Source organism: Ruditapes philippinarum, unplaced genomic scaffold (assembly GCF_026571515.1).
Source record: "Ruditapes philippinarum isolate M1 unplaced genomic scaffold, ASM2657151v2 ctg592_1_1_1_1, whole genome shotgun sequence".
Lineage (NCBI taxonomy): Eukaryota > Metazoa > Mollusca > Bivalvia > Venerida > Veneridae > Ruditapes > Ruditapes philippinarum.
The window spans coordinates 559064-580289 of NW_026854960.1; the positions used below are offsets into that span (position 1 = coordinate 559064).

At 32.1% G+C, this 21226-nt stretch overlaps 1 protein-coding gene across 1 annotated transcript; it reads left to right on the plus strand.

The window, feature by feature from the left end:
• The first annotated feature begins 1700 nt into the window (after window positions 1-1700).
• LOC132741639 (spindle assembly abnormal protein 6 homolog) lies at window positions 1701-19342 on the plus strand. Its single transcript, XM_060729859.1, has 17 exons — window positions 1701-2066; window positions 3131-3191; window positions 4570-4649; window positions 5364-5468; window positions 6452-6626; window positions 8777-8854; window positions 9230-9349; window positions 10353-10469; window positions 10961-11093; window positions 11992-12128; window positions 12829-12972; window positions 13772-13897; window positions 14783-14864; window positions 15522-15634; window positions 16270-16392; window positions 17133-17293; window positions 18082-19342. The coding sequence occupies exons 1-17, from the start codon at window positions 2002-2004 to the stop codon at window positions 18302-18304; spliced, it is 2043 nt and encodes a 680-aa protein (XP_060585842.1). The 5' UTR covers window positions 1701-2001; the 3' UTR covers window positions 18305-19342.
• The last annotated feature ends 1884 nt before the right edge of the window (window positions 19343-21226 follow it).

Consider the following 21226-nt stretch of genomic DNA (forward strand, 5'->3'; position numbering starts at 1 on the left):
ATGATATCAATATAAGTGACGTTAATTAATGCGGGATTAGGCGATTGAATTAGCTAGTAACTGTTGTCACCCGGTAAAAGTAAAAATAATGACTTTTTGTCTTTCTTTTTGTAAATGCATGCTAACAAAGTGATAACCGTGGAAAATATTATGGGCTGCATTTCTTTCTCTTTTTTTCTCCATGTGTACATATATTTGCTTCACCGTGCACAACTGTCAGAAGAATGAAATAAATAAGAAATTCAGTTGCTGTTTTAACATAATAGAGATTTTTATCTAAAAATATTTGACTAGCGCATTTTGACTGTATAATTCATCTTAAGCCATGCGGCACCGATGATTTGTGCATGTAGTTTGAATTTCCTTTTACTAAAATTTACATGAAAAGCCATTTTAAATAAAGCGCACGGTCAACATTCCAGCGGCATGGCCACGATCCTTTAGTGACATATTGTTTGTTTGTTATTTTTTAAGATGGTTAATGCACTATTTCACGTGCAGATGACGTGCATCTGAAGATGCGCGAGAGCACATTTAAAGCCCCGATCCCTCTGAATGTGCGACATTTATGAGCCGGGGTGGGGGTAATCAAACGGCCCGCATAGCTCAATCGGTTAGAGCGCGAGACTTATAATCACCACATTGTGGATTCGATTCCCGGGCTGGCCAACTAAAATTACTAATCAGTCTTTCGGATGAGACTTTTAATCGAGGTCCCGTGTATGATTGCATAAAACACTTGGCACGTTAAAGAACCAGGATAAGTTTCTGGAACTGGGGCATCTTTCTGTATCTGTAATTGCACTATCCTCAAAAATCTAAAAAGACTAATACTCTTCTGGAGGACTCGCGCCCATATGGGCAACCGGTGGCGAGTATAAATAAACGCAAATACACACACGTAATCAATCGGCACATAGATCTATTTAATTGTAGTATAGTAAATGAGCGCATGCAGCTTAAATTTTAAGATCGATGCTGCTCAGGCAGATTTCTCTGCAAAATCTGCTATTAAATCTGGTATAGTTCGTATGTTTTGTTTTGTTTTTGTTTTTTGTCCCATAATAAATGTAATATAACATTGACAAATCGGGAAAGACACCCGATTTATAGTGAGGCAGCTTAAACTATTCAAAACTAAAGATATTTTTAATAAGAATAATAAGCGACATTATTTTTGGAACATCCAATCCATTTTACATGTTATTTGGTCGTTGGTACTAGAATTTTGCCGTGCCTATTCCGCACAATGTTTGTACCGTATCTACATAAGGTACGGTAAACATACAGAATATAGTCAACCTATTATGTCGCGAAATATCCTTACAATTTGTAATTCATTACATTCTATGAAATGATTTCTTAAAATATATCTTTGACAAACAGTCTTACTAATAAGTTTACATTTTTAATTCATAAGGACTTTATTTTCCTTCTTTTTAAAAAGATTTAAATATAAAACTATAGAACTACAAATATTTACATGTTGTTATAAAAACTAAAAATCGTTTTGACGAATACAATTATGAACTGTTATTATAAAATCAGAAAAAAACTGTAACAAAATAGATAAACAACAAAATCATTCTGTCTAAGATTATAAAACTGGTAAAAAATAATATAACTAAAAAAATAAAGCAGATCAATATTGAAAAATTGCTTTTAAAATGTCTCTATTCTTCGTCTAAAATTGTTTTTGTAAAATAATTCTGAAGCGGGACAATTCGAAAGTTATTCCTGTCCGAACTTGACAAAAATCGAATTGTGTATTGGCTGAAAGTGTAAATACACAAAAGAATTCCATATGTGACATTTTTGTTGACATGGTTCAGATGGCGATAAATCTGTAGATTGAATAGATTTTCTTTTCTGTTACAGATACTGTAAAGAATTATTTTTGTCAAGTGTTAATATTTTATTTAATGATTTAGTGATTTACTTAATCAGTGTTAATTATCAAACAGTTTTAGATTAAAGGGGAAGGTTATTTGTTTTTCAATCATGACTGATGAACTATATGCGAAGAGAATACCTGTGGTGTTCAAGTCGTCTGACCGTGAAGATAGGTAAGTAAGTGCTTGAATACAGTGATCAAAATGCTTTGACTGCGCTTGCTTGAGTTATAGACATATATGTTCATAAGCTTTGCCTATTTCATATTATATAATATGAAATAGGCAAAGCTTATGAACGGGGAAGTTGTTAAAAACGTTTCTTTCATTTTTCTGTTGTAAAGGTGTCATTCCATGCACAGCTTCTGTTTTCACTCCGAACACTCGAAAATTATTATGAATCCGAGAAGTTGAGATTTGTTCTGTTATCGGAATACCATTGAGTTACATTGTAAATGGCGGTGGCCAACTATTTCTTTTAAATATACATGTGTAGTCTATAGCCTGGCAAGCCAAAGCCCAGGCACGCTGTCTTTGACTTCCCCGTATAATTTGTCCACCTAATTAGACTTGTCGAAAAGACATCAAAAGAATTTAAGAAGGGTTTGACAGTAAGCAAAAGACAGTCTGTAAAATGTGTCCTACCATTAACGCTGAATAATTTAGGATCAGATAAACATTACAGTTGTTTGACTGAACGATTTTCTTTAGACCGGGTGGTCCATGATAACTTACGTAAGTGCAAGCACTTATTTCCAGTAGGCCCTTATCTCAGCAGACTCAAGAGACAGCTATGAGATACAAGGGAATCTGGCTCTTTAATATTGAATAGACCCCTTCCACAGTTCTTTTACATGCCCACTGGTGTATAGCACTGATACATCATTACATGCAAGGATTACCTTGGTTTCTTACCAGTATATCTCTAGTTAGGTGGGAAACACTGAAAGTGTTTCTGAAAAATCCCAAGGGTGTTACCCAGGATCGAACCCCTAACCTCATGAGTGACAGTCAGTGGTCTAACCAACTGAGCTATTGCTACAAAGCTTTGCATTATCTGAATTTATTAAAAGAAAACATTATATTACCTTAAAACTAAGTGGAGAATGCACATAATTGATAAAGACACTCATATGATGACCCATACACTGTAATTTATATATAGATTGATTCATTTAATAGTTCAAGACTAGTCTAAAAAATCATTTGATCTACCAATTGATTTTTTTTTATTTCAGAAGGGCCTCTGTATCTATTAAGATGGAGTTGGCAACAGTGACTACACCAACAACAAGGAAGGTAAAGAATTTTGTAATGATCAAAACTTTCTATATTGGTAGAACAAAGTCATTTAGGTGAAGTGGGTACAGTTATTAACTACTTGTTAATATCTTTCACCTCTTGGTTGTTTGTTTAAAGGCCCATTATGCCCCAGAAATGCTTTCAATTTTATTTCTAAAAATCTTTATATTTTTGGTATTCTTTTAAAGTCTCCAACAAGTTACTAGTTGGCCTATTACCTGAACTGTCTTCTACTTCTGTTGCTTTTTGGCAATTAGTACAGTTTAAGTGATTTAGTATTTTGACTTCCATTCACTTACTGTTCATATTTTGCTACTTTTATGACATATTACATGTACTTGCATTTAGGGCTATTTTCTTCAGATAACAATCATCTTACATGCTTTAAAACCATTATTTTAATGTTATTGACAAGAAAATATTTATTCATATATGAGGTAAAATGTGCGTTTAATTCTATCATTTTTAAAGATATCCAGGTACATTACATTAATTGAACCGAGTGATTTCAATGACATACATGTCCTACTTAAGGTTTAAATAATGCAATAAAAAGTCTAAAATGCTTCTTTAAATTATTTTCACACAGCCTTAAAACTATTTTCCCACACAAAATGGATCTAAAACATACCAACATATTTGTTTACAGTTATTTAATATGCATAGAAGTAAAATTTGCAAGAAAACTGTAACCTAACAGTTGCTATGTTTCACTTGACACAGATATAAACGTCCTATTATCACAACCATTAACATGTAGCGAGTAGGACAGCTTAATGCAGGTAGAACTTACTATATAAATGTCTGTTTTAAACCAGTTTTATACCAAGATATGTTCTCCATTTTTGTCTCTTTTTCTTTATAATACATTGTGCAGCAATCAATTGCAGGATAAAAAAAACTTCCCAAGCACACAAATGCTCTACCCGCAACCGACTGATCTACTTGCAACCACTTTAGGGGTGTGTTCAAAATTAAAGTCAATATTTACAAAATAAAACATTGCAATGGCTTAAATTACAGCAAGATAAACATTTCAAATACTTCACTTAGATATTTTTTTCATCGGACAAGACATGTATTAATAATCTAGTTCCATATAAATGTACATGCCTATGGTGAAATTTTATCTTTTGATGGCATTATATTTCAAAAATGCCCAAACTATAATGTGCAGAACAGTAGCTTTAAAGGAGGAAATCCCCTTGTCATATAACCTTGTTCAATGTGAATGTCTTTGCAACTTTAAACCTGACAAATAGTATATTTACTCTGATAGTGGTATTACTGTTTTGTACATTGCAGAATCAGTTTCTTTTCTTTTTTTAAATACACGCAAGCCTATACTCGCACTCATCTATTTTGCATTGTATAGGAGCTGGTTGTGAGATTGACAGATGAGAAAGACCTGTTTTTTCTATATACCTTGAGGTTAGGTGAAGAGGATTTTCAGAGGTATGCTTTTATCTTTTTATGTTACCTATTTAAATACTGTGTCATGATATAAGGCTGAGGGGCCTGAGAGGCTTAGTGTTGAAGCTCATAGTCTTAAAATAACTTGCTTCTAACTGCTTTAGGGTTTAAAACCCACCGGAGACTTTGAATTCTATTACTGTTATTCTGGCTAATGCTTGAAATAATGCACAAATGCAACCAAGGTCTTCCTCTTCTCTGAAAAAAAGCCATTATAACCTTTTATATAGTGTTGCTGTGACAAGAAAGTTTACATGTAGTTGACAACATTAATAAATAAAGGCAACATTGATAACTATGTGCAAAGTTAATAAATATATTGATCAAGGTTTTATTGCTTCTTCATTGTAGATTAATTAAGAAAAGCCTACCAATTGATTTCACCTTACGTTTTATAATGAATGCACAGAACCTATTTTTGATGTGTCATGTTTATTACAACAATATGTATTGTAACTAGCTGATTGTATTTTCCAGCGGTTCTTTTGAATTGGGAAATTTTAGCATGCAGACCATAAGAAAATGATGGAAAATTTTTAGTTTAAAACTTTTTTTAAACATTCACTTGTTTCAAATAATAATTAATAAATGATAATTGTGAGTTTATCATGAAAAAAAATATTATGACTAAAATTTAGCTGATGGGAGAAATTTTGATTGTAATTGATGCTTATATTGACTTAATTTTAATTTCAGTTTGAAGATGCAGCAAGGCTTGTTGGTAGATTTTGGAGCTTTTCCACAGAAGTTTATAGATTTACTGGAGATGTGCTTGAAGGAAGAACACAAAGATATTCCAAAGTATGATAAAATTACTCTCAGATCATTAATTATATTGCCAGATAATTTTATTAAAAGTTAAAATTTATTATCATGTCCCTCTTGTCGGCATCTGCATTTTATTTTCTCAGAAAGTTTAAAAGCTATTTACAAACTTTGTATGCATGTTTATTGTCATAAAAAGATGCCATTTCAATAGGGCAATGTTTTGCTCCCTTTTCCATATTGATTTTATTTTACAACTTATATCCAACACTAAGAAAAGATGAGTGGACAGGTCTTGTTATCAATATTTTATATCAATATTATTCCATTTATAGATGATGTTTATTGTCAGTATTTCAAAGAATAGTGAGGCTGTCCTACTCACCTAGCTGTCTTCGCCAATGCCTGAATTACACTTAGTTGAGATCTTAATTGAAGTACAGAAGGGCATTAACTTTAGCATAGAGTTTGATATGATTATGTCCCTTTGTATTTTTGTCTACCAGTCAAATTGACACTTAAGGTATTTGATCTTGAGACACTGACAGTGATTATATGCTGAAGTTTTAAGAGGTTGTCATGAACTTATTACTTTAATACAGGCTATGTTTTATTTTTCTTAACTTTCTTTTAAAATACTGATTTTAAAACTTGAATTTTAAGCAGCATGCTGCAAGATTCATGCTTATTTGAATGAAAATGTATTAAAAAGCAAAATATTGTGAAGTGAAGAAAGAACGAAAAACATACATTGCAAATGGCATTAAATCCATTTAAATTACCAGGAATATGTCAAAATATTAAGAAAAAACCCTTACTGCGTTAGTAATGCAGTAGAAATTTGGTGATAAATACTGCAAAATCAGTCATTAATTGCAAATAACATGTTAATGATGCTATGTTGTAATGTTCAAAGGCAAGTCTTTGTTTTCATATTATGATACAAAAGTTACATAATAACTAATTTCAGTAAAACTTTATTATATCAAATAAATAACATTTATTCTATATATTTTCAGGTTTGTTCTTCATATAATAAGCCAGGGAAATTATAATGGTGACAGATCTACAGCCACTTTGAATATAGTGGAAACAAACCCGTTCAAACATTTAAACCACCTCTCTTTAAAGTTTGTACCCGGCTCAGATGCCGATGTGAAAAAATACCTTGCAGACTGCTTAAAACAGTTTAAGGTAAATTTCTTAAACTCTGTTATTTTAACTTGAAAAAAACAAAAAAAACTTCATGTCCCTGCCATTTTCACTTAAATTGAGAATTTTCATAATGTTGACCAAAAAGAAATTTGGAGAAAATAAACCAATCTAAATATATTGAAAAATTCACTCTTTTTGGCAGAAAATAATGCACATTCATAAATGCATAAACTGTGCTGTTTATGGGCAATATTCATAAAGCAGAATATTAGAAAATTTCAGCAGTTTTGTCTAGTAGGGAAAGGCCTTTATAATTTGCCTCTTTACTATACAAAACACTATTCGGCCAGTGTATACAATTCAGTGATATTTGATGCTAAACATTTGATGCTAAAGTCCAGTTTGAGACGTTATGGTCTTGGTTATTTACATTTTCATCTGCATTAATAACTATAAGTTATTCTCTTCAAACATATGGCATGGAGGCCAGTTCAAGACAAATAACTCTGTATGTATTCTAGTTAAGTATTTGACTACAATAGCAAACATGTATGTCACTATGCCAGTATTTCGTTCCAGATCACTCATACAAAGAACAAATGTTCTTTCTGGCTGGTTGAATGATTCATGCAGTAAATAGAGCAAAGTATATGTACATTTATATGATAAATAATAATTACAGGGTTCATACAGTCTTAAAATATGCTTAAATTTAAGTCCCTTTCTTAAAAATGAAAAAAGTGCTTATTAGTCCTTGAATTTGATTTGAATTTGATTGCTGTCATGAAAAGTGCTTAAAAAGTGCTTAAATTTGCTGCAAATTCGCTTGAAATTTATTGAATGACTTAATGTCTGAAAATCAACAGTTAAAAAAAACAAAGATCCAATACTAATACCAAAATCAATGAGCAATGATCAAAATTAAATTTGCTGGCCATACTAGAATAATTAAGTTGCTTATACATGTACATGAATACATATATAGAGGATATTGAATGGGTGTAAGTTCAATACTGAATTTATTGCACGAGTTGAATAAAATTATATTATGCGAGCCTCTGGGGAGCATAATATTATTTTATTCAACGAGTGCAATAAATTCAGTAATGAACTTACACGAATTTAATATTCTATTTATCACACACCCAAAATAAAGACCGTTTAAAGTGAAATAAGAGTCATTTTTCATTGACACGCCTATAGAATAATGCCATTTAGCGCGTCTTTACACTATATTTGTCAATCTCCTACGCAGTGATCTCCCCTTACAGGATAAGATCTCTGCCATCACAACATTTTCGTCAAGATTTTTGACGATATTATTTTTTCAATTTTTATAATTATTTTAAAAAGTAAACACAGTTTTGCTAATGTTTCAAGACCGATAGGTGTTAGATGTGAACTAAAATAAAAAATAATTTTGGAAACATAAATATTATGAAAATAATTTTTAAAAATTTTAATACCGCACCGTTTATTTACAAAACAATGACCCCTTTTGAAAGAGAAATCATTCAAGTAATTATTAATTTCGACTCTACGCTTTACAGAAATCAATTTTTTTCAATCATATCGACATATTTGAGACCAGAGTTAAAGTTTTAATGTCGCTGTTTACTATAGATAAAACATTTTTTCAACGATTTCATTGGCGTATACGCCATTTTTACACAATCATGTGATAAGACCATCATCACGTGATTTGTGTGAAGGCAGTGGTTACTGGCCGTAGCGTAATCAGTGCGCAGAGTTTGTATATTTGTATAACACTAATGACGTCACGTCAAAATATATGCACGGCCGTGCAATACCATATTTACGGAATCGCAAAATCTGCACGGGTGTGTGATAAATCAAAATATCACATTATGTACAATGTATGTTATTTAGTAGTCATGAATAAAGTTTCCAATGTTCTATACCTGTTTTAAAATTACTTTATTACTGGATACAAATGATTTATGTGCAACAAAATGTGCTTGCAGATATGGGAAAATGTGCTTAAAATGTGCTTAATTTTGGCATTGGATGTATGTAGGAACTCTAAATTAACATGTCTTTTAAAGCCTCTTGATTGCATTGCTTACAGTTGTGTTATATTACATACACAAAGATTGATTGTTTCTGTCTTCTAAAGGATACTTTACGGTGTTGACCTAGAATAATAAGAAAATGATTCATTTTTGTAGGAAACAAACAGTTTACTCCAGCAGAGGTTAGAGCACACAGATGCAGATTTAAATCACAGATTGAAAAATACACAAGAGGTATATACTGAAAGCTTTTACAAAATAAATACTTCAAAATAAGAGGAAAATGAAGAAATACAATACATCAACATTTGATTAAGGACATTACATCCAATGATCATTTGTCTCTCACTGCTCATTCAGAAATCATGTGTGATTAGTAGTAAGTCAATGGCAGAGAAAAAGATACTTAATTATTTGTTACCTTGGGAAGTAGGTTACAAGAATGGACTGCTGAGATATGACCAAAAATATATGTCAAAATCAGGGTAAAAACTAGAAAAACTAACTAAATCTAAGCTCAAAGAAAATTAAAAGCTCTATTAATACAGTTTTTGTTTGGTTTATTTCATAGTGATCTTCTGACTTAACAAAAAATAACTTTATTTACAGTTACTGAATTCCAAAACAATAGAATTGGACAACTTGAAGGCAGAGTGGACAGCTAAACTAAATGACCAGATAGCTAAGCATAAACAAGAAATAGCTATAGAAAAAGAACGTGCATATCAGGTAATGGTTATACAAAAAATTTAAATCTGTAACAAAGACTCAATCAAATTGGGAAAAATATTGATGGTTTTATTCCATAATTATAATATTACACAATAGTAATTAAGTTATTTAAATTTTCATGTATTATTATAGATAATTTATGATCATAGAATCAGCACAGAAAGTTTATTTCTCAATATTTGGTGCGCTATCAGTGAATTTGTTAATTTTCAGTGACTTAAGTATTGTTTTAGGACATGTTTAATTAAACATGATGAAAAACTTAAAATAAATAAGATTCCATGTGCGACAGTTTCATTGTGTTTGAAGCTAGTCATTTCTGAAAGTAGGAGGTATACTGATTTCCAGCTAGATACATTGTATGAATATAAAAGATATTAATAACAGAATCTCCCCCTTGTGACTGAGGAGCTGACTGAATGGGTTGAGGCATCAGAATTGCAGTCTTTGTTTATCCCTGTGTGATTGTAAGAGGTGACTAAAGGGTTTGAATTACTGTAGTCTCTCCAGCAGGTGACATGGTTTTAACCCCTGGTGTTGCTTTAAGTTTGTATCACCTGATGTTAGCCAAAATTTTCTTACTGTTTCGGCGGCATATGACCTTAATTGTGTTGGTGTGCCGTAAAACCAAACAAACAAAAAAAACAATCTAAAAGAAGCCTTTTGTCCTTAATTGATACAAGCTCCTGCTAGTGAATAGACTAAAGTATTATTGTAATCATTGAATCAAATTATAAAGTATTTGAGCCGTGTCATGACAAAACCAACGTAATGCGTTTGCGACCAGCATGGATCCAGACCAGCCTGCACATCCGCACAGTCTGATCTGGATCCATGCTGTTTGCTATCAGTTTCTCTATTTGTAATAGAGTTTGTAAGCAAACAGCAAGGATCCTGATCAGACTGGGCGGATGCGCAGGCTGGTCTGGATCCATGCTGGTCGCAAACGCATTATGTTGGTTTTGTTGTGACACAGCTCATTTGTGTATTATTGTGTCAGCTTCAGTCAGGTAGTCAGCAGAGACAGGAACAAGAGAGAAGAGAGATGGAACAATCTCACAATAAAATGGTTCAACAATTAGAGAGTAGATTATATGATGTAGAAACTGTTAATAAGGTACGTCATTCTTACATTTGTTTAGTTTAAACATTATTTAGTATAGAAAGCTTCTATGTGTAGGTTATAAAAATCAATCTTGAGTCCAATTTCTACTGGTGTCATAAACTGTTATTATCCCTGTAGAGCATATACACTAGATTTAGTGGCAGACCTTCAACCATTAGTACATTGCTTTGTGACAGGGACTTCATGCAGTTTCCTAAAATTATGACTTTAACTAGCTTTTTTACTTCCCAAATTAGCAATTTTACCAATAACTTTTCCCAAATTCAAGAGGCTATGGTCTCTTCCTAATTAAGTGAGAAAAATTACTGCCTGATACTCCACATGTTTGTTCAATTAGTAAAGATACAGACTTTTCACAATTTTCCACCCATTTTTAAATGACAAATGAAATAAGGGAGAACACTGTGAAATGTTTTTGCCAAAATGTAGGGGGAAAAAAAGACTTGTTACAGCTCATTCATATGAAATATTTTTTCTTTCAGGATCTTACAGAGAGAAGATATAAAAATGAGGCAACTATACGAGACCTGAAATCAAAACTCTCCACCATAGAGGAAGAAAACACACATCTAAAACAAGATGTTCAAAGTCTTCGGAAACAGAATTCTTCATTAGGTAAATTTATATGTACATGTATTGATATCATATTACTTAAATTAAAGGCCAATTATGCCCAAGAGATGCTTTTATTTTCTTATTTCTGGTGTACTTTTTTAGTCTACAGTGTACTTTTTTAGTTTACAATAAGTAACTCATTGGCAAATACCTGAACCATCTTTTTCTACTATTTGTTTTCACAACAAGTACAGTGGAAGTCATTATTCAACTATGTTTACATTTTCAGACTTTTATAACAAATTATTTTATTATTTAGCGCTACTTTCTTCATGTACAAGCATCTAGCATGCTCTAAAACCATTACATGTATTTAAATGTTTTGAAATTCATGTTTGCTTTTTCTAATGGAGTAAAAGTTTATTTGTTTACCAAAAATTAGTCACGATGCGGCTTTAACAAACATAATATTTTTAATATTTTACATCAATGTAATTTGTACAAAATATGCAGCTAAAAGAAGGGGTTCAATGTTGCCGACTTTAAATCATTTTAATCGCAACTCTTCGCGAGTCTTACTGCTTGAAAGACATTGATACCATGCAATTTTGCATCACATTATTTACTTTATGATTTTATCTTTTGGGTCCACGAATTTAAGTACCCATTAAAATGTTCTTTTGTGACAAAACTACGAAATTTCATACCCACGGAATTTAGAGAATTCACAGTAATAACGTAATCATAAAAGATATAATGATATTAAAAATTAGTTCTTTCTGTTCAATATTTTGTGCCGTATCATACTGTCACAATATTCATGTTTCATAATGAATATTCATGTTTCATGCTGCATATTAATGTTTCATAATGAATATTCATGTTTTTTAAGTTACCTTCTTCATTAATGTCTTTAAAGATATGATGTTAAATTATCTCACCATGATTATTTAACTAGATGCTGATTTCCACGAGCAAGAGAAGGTAATTAATCAACTTAGAATGAGAGTTGCTGTTCTTGAACAAGAAATCAAAGACAAGGAACAAGTTCTAACAAAATCATCTGACTTATTAGGTGCAGAACAAGATAAAAAGGTATGAATATTTCATCTTATAATTTTGACATTTTTTTAATTTAAATTTTTTTTTGTGTTTGGTACCTCTATTTACCCTTTAGCCTGTTTTTGACAACAGAATCTACCCATGTGACCAGTGCAGACAACAAATCCAAGTCATCTGATCATAATCTGCACTGTTCGCTATTCAGTCAGTACATGTTATGAAAAATTCCCACAGAAATATTGAATGGATTTGTCTAGATTGCATGTAGAGAAGTGTAAGGTTTTTTATTTATTATTAACAGATTGACAATTCATATTTTCGGTTAAAATACTGTTAAAATTGGTTTGTATTTAAGCCTGTAGACCTTGACCCTTTGGCAAAATCGGTGGTTTTTGTTAGCAGATAAAAATGAGGGTAATATTGCAAAAAAAAAAACCAAAAAACATTTATAAAATATTTCCCTTGACTGTTTTGCCGAATCAGTTGTTTTTGTTAACTGATAAAAATGAGGGTTATATTGAAAAAAAAAACAAAAAAAACTTTAAATATAACCATATAACCTTTCAGACATCTTTACCAAGAATTTATATTTTCTTTATTTGAGGAAAAAAAAACCCAGAAAATACTTGATAAATTGACAGCACATGTGTGTATAAATTATGTATACAATGTACATCACAATTATCCAATGAAAAGTGACGATACAAACAGGCTGTATTATATATATTTATAGAGACGATATGAAGATGACATCGATTCACAGAAGAAAGAGATCCATAAACTCAATAATAAAATGAAGGCTATGTCTGAAGAGCTGATGAAAGGAAATGAAATTATTAAAAAGCTGCAAAGTGAAATTAAAAATTACCATGGAAAAGTAAGTTTTAACAGTATATAATCAGAGCCGTCATCAATAGAAGCAAAATCAATATGTTACGGTTTAAAGCTGTTTACTATTTAGGGAAAATAATGTGTAAGCAGCCAAATAGCTCAATCGGTAAAGCTGCGCTACGGTATTCCAAGGGTTCCGGGTTCAAGTCATGGTCAGGCTGCTTATTTTTCTCACCCTGTGACATTTGGCGCCCAACAGGGGACCGTGACTAAATATAGTTCAGTTAAATTGACCTTGCTCTAACTTTGTAAAATTTGTGAATTTCAGTATAGCAGTGGAGTATGTCATGGTTCAAAACTGTTCACTATTTAGGGAAAAATAATTGTAAGCAGCCAAATAACTCAGTCGGTAAAGCCGCTGTACAGTATTCAAAGGGTTCCCTGTAACTAATAGTAATATATTGTCGAGAAAAAAAATTTCTGTCAGTCAATAATGGAAAATTTGCATAAAACATATACATAAGCAGAATTACATGTCTAACACTGCTGTTGTTACCTAATGGGCATATTTCATATCAATGACAAAAAATGATCAGAAAAAACAATCATGCAATGGGCAGGTCATAATTGTATGAATAGAATACAAATGTAATTATTTTTTTACTGAAATTATTTTAACAGGTATGAAAGTGAATTACAGACAAGTTAGGCGATTTTTTTTTTCAGAAAGAATAAATAGAATAATAAGGCTATTCTCATAGAGACTAATTTTTCAGTTTACAACATCAATATATATATAGTGAAAGAATGATATAAAATTCAATATCTTGTTTTAATATTTTCAGATTAAGTTAAGAACGCAGATTGCAACAGAACAAGAAAAACTTCTAAACGAAAAAGAGAACGAGCTTGAAAAAATACGACATGAGCTTGTAGCCTCTAAAGATGATCTCAGTCAAAAAACAGAACAGGTTTGCTCTAAAAAATTTAGTTCATTTGTTGTGATCAATCTAGCTTTTCTTCGAATTCTGACTTGTGACTGCTTATATGAACAATTTATATTATTGGTAGAATTAACCCTTAACCTGCTATATTTCTATAATGGATCTGTCCAGCTTTGAATTTGAAACAGTTCATTCAAAGTTCAAGGGATTTTAATATCAAAATACAAAAATTGAGCAGCCAACAGTTTAGAGCTTGGTCAGTCTGCATGGATAGCACTATACTGGTGGCAAAGGCTGATCACTTTGGTTCCAGCAGATTAAGGGTTAAGTATTTTAGGCAAGGGAATATTATCCCAGCCATGTAATACAATAAATTGTATGTGCCCTACGGGCTAAAAATGTATTGGTGGTCAAGATCATCTACCACATTGCTCAATAAAGAGAGCATCAGATTAGTAATGCAAGGGTCACTGGTTTGATCCTCAGACGAGGTGAAATTTCTAAATTGTTCTCAGACATCGAGTCTGATGTTCATTTGTCTTTCTATGCTGACTCAGAAATCATGTGGGATTAGTAGTTGGTTACTTGCAGAGAAAATGGTAATTACTGGTTAGTTATTCAGGAAAATCAGTGTAAAATTGATGTAAAAAAACAGAACGACAAACAAAACACAATATGCTCTTCACTATTGTAGATGAGATTCTTTTATCAAATGGTTGTTAAATCAACTTGGTGTATATCTATACCTGAAATAATGTACAAAGATGCAAATGTTTCATGTATCTAAGTTCTTTTCTCCAGTACATCGTATAAATTTGACAAATTTGATTTAACCTCGACAGTGTTACTTTACATGTATATTAAAACCTGACCACCATGCTATATAATGAAGTATTATGATATATTACTCAGAATAAAACTTTGAAAGAGAACTATGAAACCACTGTACAGAAACTAGAAGAATGCCGGGAACTACTGAAGACAAATGAAAATGGTCAGTTCTCGTCTTTATTATATTTATATACAATATTTGATACAACTTTGATAGACGTTATAATGTTGATACAACTAAGATAAAATTGAAATAGCTACATTAGAAAGAGAAAGTGGTATACGGTCCTGCTGCGAAAAAAGGGCTTTTATAGATTGTGTGCATAGTACTGATGTTTTCCTTGACATTTTCATTTAAACTTGATGTCAAACACACAATCACCACGCCATTCATTGTTTAGGTCGTTGACTTCAAATCACTTGCCCCTCACCGCTGTGGCTTAGAATCTAGGAAGGGACTTTGGATTCTTTCATGTAAGGAAGATATTCAACTAGCTTGCTCAATGCTGGTGGTTCTACTCAGATGCCTGAAATAATGCAGGGAAGGGCACCTAAGGTCTTCCTCCACCAGTTAAGGCTGGAAAGTTACCATATTACTCTGTGTTGGTGTGACATAAACCCTCTCTTCCCCCAAAATAAAAAGAGATTTTATTGATTTATGAAAAAAAAAATTGAACTTCAAGACTAAAAGAGGTTAATTTAGACACTACAGTCTAAACTACCAAAAAAATAGCCAATCAGTATTGCAACTCTTGCTGTCCTGTAGACAAGTGAAATAAGAGTTATTTCCCCTAGTTATAACTTTTTATTCATGTTTTAGTGATTCAATGGTTAAACAAACAGATCAACGAGACACAGTTACAGCATCAGAGAGTGGGAACATTTGAGATGCCAGGCTCAATGGGTAGCTTCAGACCGTCAGGGAATGCTCTTGTAAGTTGGATCTTTAAAAGTCATATTATGTTATACAGATTGAGTATTGACGGGAAATGGTTAAATTTATATTTGTGCTAAACAAGCATTGAAAGTCTTAAAAATCATTCATTCAAGGTTAAGAAATTACGTATTTTATTATTGTTAACTTTATAAAAAAATATAACTTTGCTCAAATAAGCTAAATCAAGTTTTACATAATTTTTTTCTACCTAAAATTGATGAAGATTGTTTTTATCATACATTAAGCTTAATTGAAATTTAGTTAAATGTGGATGTCAAAGATAAGTTAGAAAGTCATCATTCAGACAAATACTGACATAATATTATGTATTACCTTTTTAAAATATATATTGTTGTTTTTTGGAAGAAAATTAACAAAATGAAAACTGAAATTATTTCTATTCTACTTTTAACAAAAATACTATAAGTTTCAACTCCAACTTTTCATATACCAATGACAGGGATACCCATCTTTTAGCAAAGAAATAAACTTTGAGTGAAACTGGTATACCTTTCTATATACTAGGCAGTAAAAGTGTCTATATTAATTATTAATACATGGAATTCTTTAAAATTCAACAACTTATGACAAAAAAAGGTGAATGCTGTGATGATTTTTTATTTTATTACAGCACAACTACAGTACATCTAGTTATGGTTCAACCCAAATGTCCAGTCACACACAACCAGGGGGTGACAGAGGGATTGGTGTTGGTGTGCCCCGCCCATATCCAAACCAGCATAAAGCTCCACAGGTAAATGTAGAAACTATTTGATTAAAGTACCTGATAACTGTGTCAATAGAACTAAATGTAGATTTCAGCACTGTCAACCTAATGAACCAGTCATTTGCAACCCCAGCCCCAAACCCTAGCATATACTGGGCACTTGACTAGATGTTCAATTTGCTGGTAATAAACTCTGCTGCGACCATCAGATGGTAAAGTTATGCATTAAATGCCCACATAACTGAGAGTTTGATATATTCGTCATTATTTTGGAGCCAAAACAAAGCCAATTCAATGCATTGACAACTACCAATAGTGAAATTTACCCCAGTTATACCTCTCACTGCCCAGGCCCAGGGTGGCAGGGAATTGAGTACAATTGTCTAATGCATTAAGCTTTGTAGTTATATTTCAAGATAGAAGCATGCTAGACTAATTTTGAATACTGATTAGCTATCTATTAAGTCTCATAACATCCATATTATTTCTAACCAGGTTTTCAAAGAAAACTGGTTATTGTAATGAAGGAGTCGGCAGACTTCCACTCAATAACATGGGAGTGCTACCTAGGTGTCTGTGATAAAGGTCAAGGTCATGGTTTCTAAAAATATAAATTAGTGTTAACACTACATGCATTACTCTTCTTAGGATATTGGAACAAATGCCATGTAATATACTTTATTGTTAAGACTTCAGTACTTTGTATACCTACAGTACTTTTTATACCTTAATTTGTAAGTTTTATTTTAATGTTTTTTATTATTCAGGTTCAGTATAATCCTGGCCATCCTAAACGGAGTGGTCTGCCCATGCCAACCTCATTACGGAATGGAGCCCCGCCTATACCAGAAGAGATCCGACCAACCAGTAGTCGACACAGTTCACCGGGATCCAATCATTCAAATCATTCGGCTGGAGATAAAGAAAAGTAAGTCACACCTGCAGTTTGTTTTATTGAAATGATTAATTGCTCCCCTAGTGAGCAATGTATTAAGAGGCATTTAGATTTGTCCTCGTCAATTTATTGCTGTTTATAATCTGATAATATTTACAGCAATTTTAACTCGATAATTGCACTTTTAGAAGTTGCAAAATAAAATTAAATTGAACTACATGTTTGAATACATGTTGTACATTGTTTACTTGTTATCATGTAATCACTTATTGTATTATAAGGGATTTTTTCCTGTGTGTGACCTAGTCAAAATAATGCATTAGAAGCGATTTTCCTCTCGAGAAAAGTTCTCGATTATTTTTTGTTTAAAACGGTACTTGAAAATGTTATTAAGATTTAACATGTAATTGTTGTCACCAAGTTTTTAGTTTAATCAAATGAATCTACACAGAAGATGCAGTTTATAATATTTTGTAAATTAATGCAAATTTGAAATAATCTAGCAGTCTCTATTGATAGTATAGAAACTACCTGAGACTGGAGATTTAGGATGAAGTGACAACCACGTCCTGTTGAATTTAGAGAGAATTGATGCAGTTGAATCGCATCACATTGCACTAACACGTAAAGTAAAACTAAGGGATGCAGAACGGGGATTTTATTTTTATGTTGTAATGATATTAACAATATTTAACAGGTATATATGTCACATTAGGATGTACAGCACTATTTACCAGATATTTACAATATATTATTGTACAATTTATGTCATTTCTACAACGATTGTTTCAATACTATATCTTTTATTTAATTTATTTCAGTGATCCACCTCTAGATCCAAAATATTTGACAAAACGGGAAGATGCAATACCATTAAGGGGCGTGTCATCGACAAGAAGTGCCTCCCCTCCTGTAATACACTCGGGGCTAGGTACGCACATAAACTCTCGACTCAGCCAGCAACAAGTGGTCGTACCAAAAGCAATGCATTCTCAGCCGCCACCACTTGCCTCCGCATATTTTCCTGGACAGAAAGGATCCTGATGGGCTTACAAAATGATTTAGCAAAAAAGTCTGTTTTATTTTATACAATTCAAGGCAATACCTGATGATGGAAGTTGCACCGTGTCAGTCTCATGATAAAGTTAGGTGAGGCAGCATGTCATGTCGAGTTAAAGCTTAAAGGTTCAGTACTCAGCAACTTTGTTAGATATAGAGTTATTGTTTCTGCTGATGTCAGCATTATTTATAAGAGAAACTTGCTTGAACGATATTTTTGTGCTGTGAAAGTGTCAAAAACATAAGCAATATTGTTAATGATTTGTTGACTGAGTAATTGACAATGTGCCGTCCTATTTAAGTGCAGTATACAGGTGTTCTGACATTTTAAATTTTTTTATCAAAATTAGTTGCAATCTCCTTATATATTAGTTATTATTCTATTTGAATTTTCATCTAATTGTTTATATGAGACACAGGTTAAAACAGCAGTGTCTCCTTTCTTCTGTAAGGTTTTATAGACAAAGTTTTTCAATCCAGCTTAATCTTGATGTGATGGTAATGTAATCTTAAAAAGAAATAGAGCACAACACACATCTTCTCCCCCACTACCTAGCACAAACACCATGATAAGTACCTTAAGTAGATCGACACCACAAAGATTGCTGAAGGTCTGTGGTTCTACCCAGATATGCAATGAAGAAGAAGAACTTTTATTTGTAGAAAAAATTCGGAAAATCACTTATATTCTTTGCAGTGTGCACTTCATAATTTCCTAAAGAGAAACCTAACTTACTTGATCTTCCTCAGGGAAATGGCTGTTACAGTGTTTGATACTGTTGTGTGTGACTTAACAAAATTATAAATATCAAATATTGCACGTAATCAGGTCAGCAGTTCTAGCTATGTCTCAATTTTACTACAGTTTTACTACAGAGATAACAATTATTAGATGCATTTGCGAATTTACGTGCCACTTAACTCATTTTTTATTTATTTAGACATAATTATGACCAATTTAACATTGTCTATTTCAGAGACTATTCTTGTTAATGGCTATTTAAACTGAATTGTTTTAAGAGATTAAATAAAGTAGATTCAATTAATATCAAATGTGGGATATTTTATAAGAAGTGAGTTTCCTTTTTCTATAAATGAGCAGTGAAATGGTCCTGTATTTATGTATTTAAATCAATATGTTAACATTATTGTTTTGTTGTCATTATGTTTTGTTGCCAATTATATCATGTGAAATGAAATTCTATATAAAAATTGATGTTAATATATAAAAGTTTTGGTTTTATTTTTCCTCTTTTTTGCTTTACTATTTTTAGAATATTTATGTTGGCATAATTCTATGTAAGGCCTATTAAACCCCTGCATGCTATCTTTTTATTTCTCAAAAACTTTTTGTTTTTGGTATCTTGTTACAGTTTCCAAAAAACGTTACTTCATTGGCCATTCAGATGAAATATTTTTCATATCAACTCCCATATATTAAGTAATAATATGACAAGACTCCTGACTTTAGCATCAATATTTCTTTAAAAATAGAAGTTTTTTGTTCAGTAACTTTTCAAAAATATGTTTATTGTCGAGACCTTTATCATATGTGATGATATTTATAAATAACTCTAGCTCCTGTTTTGACAGAATTATCTTATCATCTGTCTCATCAGTTTCCTTCAAATTTGACAGGGACACATCATAGGGAGATTTTTGACAGAGTTATGTCCCTTTTAACTTTCAAAAAAATATAATTTTCAGTTTCTGTTCATTATCTTCCCAACAGTTGTACACATTCAACTCAAATTTAATATATCGATTTGTCATAGGAATACGCAGGTCAAGTTCGAATTTAGTCATGGTTTCGATGAGTTTTGACGAGTTATCCATATAGGAGGCCTTGCCAAGTGATAATTCTGGTGGCAGCGTTAATGGGAGCATACACAAGTTCTAATAGGCTACACGTACAGAACTATTATCGCATCAACTTACCGCACTATGCTACTGTACAGGGGAAGTTATGGTAATTGCATTGAATTACTTTGAAAAAAAGAAGAAGAAATTTTCAGTTTCCGTTCATTATATCCCCCAACAGTTGTACTTATTCAACTGAAATATGACATATAGATACATCATAGGAATGCTCAGGTCAAGTTTGAATTTGGTCATGGTTCGATGATTTTGGACAGAGTTATTCCCCTTGAACGTTGGAAAAAAATTGAAATTTTCAGTTTCCGTGTTATTTTGTAGAAATGTATGTATAAGGTTGAAATCGCATTTGCAGGTATTCAACCAGAAAATACAAGTCGAGTTCGAATAAGGTTTTGGTCCGATGATTTTTGACAAAGTTATCCTTCTTTAACTTAGAAAAAAAAGAACTCCAACTTTTGTAGGAATGTTTGTCCGAGGTTGACATAGCATGTGCTGGTATTTTACCAGATAATACAAGTTAAGTTCTAATTTTGTCATGGCCAGATGATTTTTGACAGTTATTCCCCTGGAACTTGGAAAAGATTTAAAAATTCACAATGAGATGCCGCCGTTGGAATAATATAATAACCGAGACTGAACCAAGACATGTTACATCCTGATTTATGTCTATATAAACATATTGCACTGCCAAGACAATGCTGGTGGCAGCGTTAATCGCAGCATACACAAATGCAAGTAGTTCTAATAGGCCTACATTTACAGAACTATTTCCCCAGCATCAACTTACCGCGTTGTGCTACTGTACTGTACAGGGGAAGTAATGGGTTGCCGGGAGTTTGCTTAACTAGTGGACATTTGATAGGCTGGCTATTGCATTGTATTAATTTTGGAGTGTCATTATTTGTCACATTCTACGTCTCAGTCTTTTCAAAACATGGATATACCTTCCACGCAAATTGTTGAACTAAATTCTAGGTAAAAATGTATTTTGATCAAAGACATACTTACGTTAAATAATGTGTTGAAAAT

Excerpts from the sequence above, each read along its gene's own strand:
- LOC132741639 (XM_060729859.1), top strand. The coding sequence starts at position 2,002 with ATGACTGATGAACTATATGCGAAGAGAATACCTGTGGTGTTCAAGTCG. Across the intron at positions 5,469-6,451 it reads GAACACAAAGATATTCCAAA|GTTTGTTCTTCATATAATAA; the intron begins GTATGATAAAAT and ends ATATATTTTCAG. Across the intron at positions 17,294-18,081 it reads TCGGCTGGAGATAAAGAAAA|TGATCCACCTCTAGATCCAA; the intron begins GTAAGTCACACC and ends AATTTATTTCAG.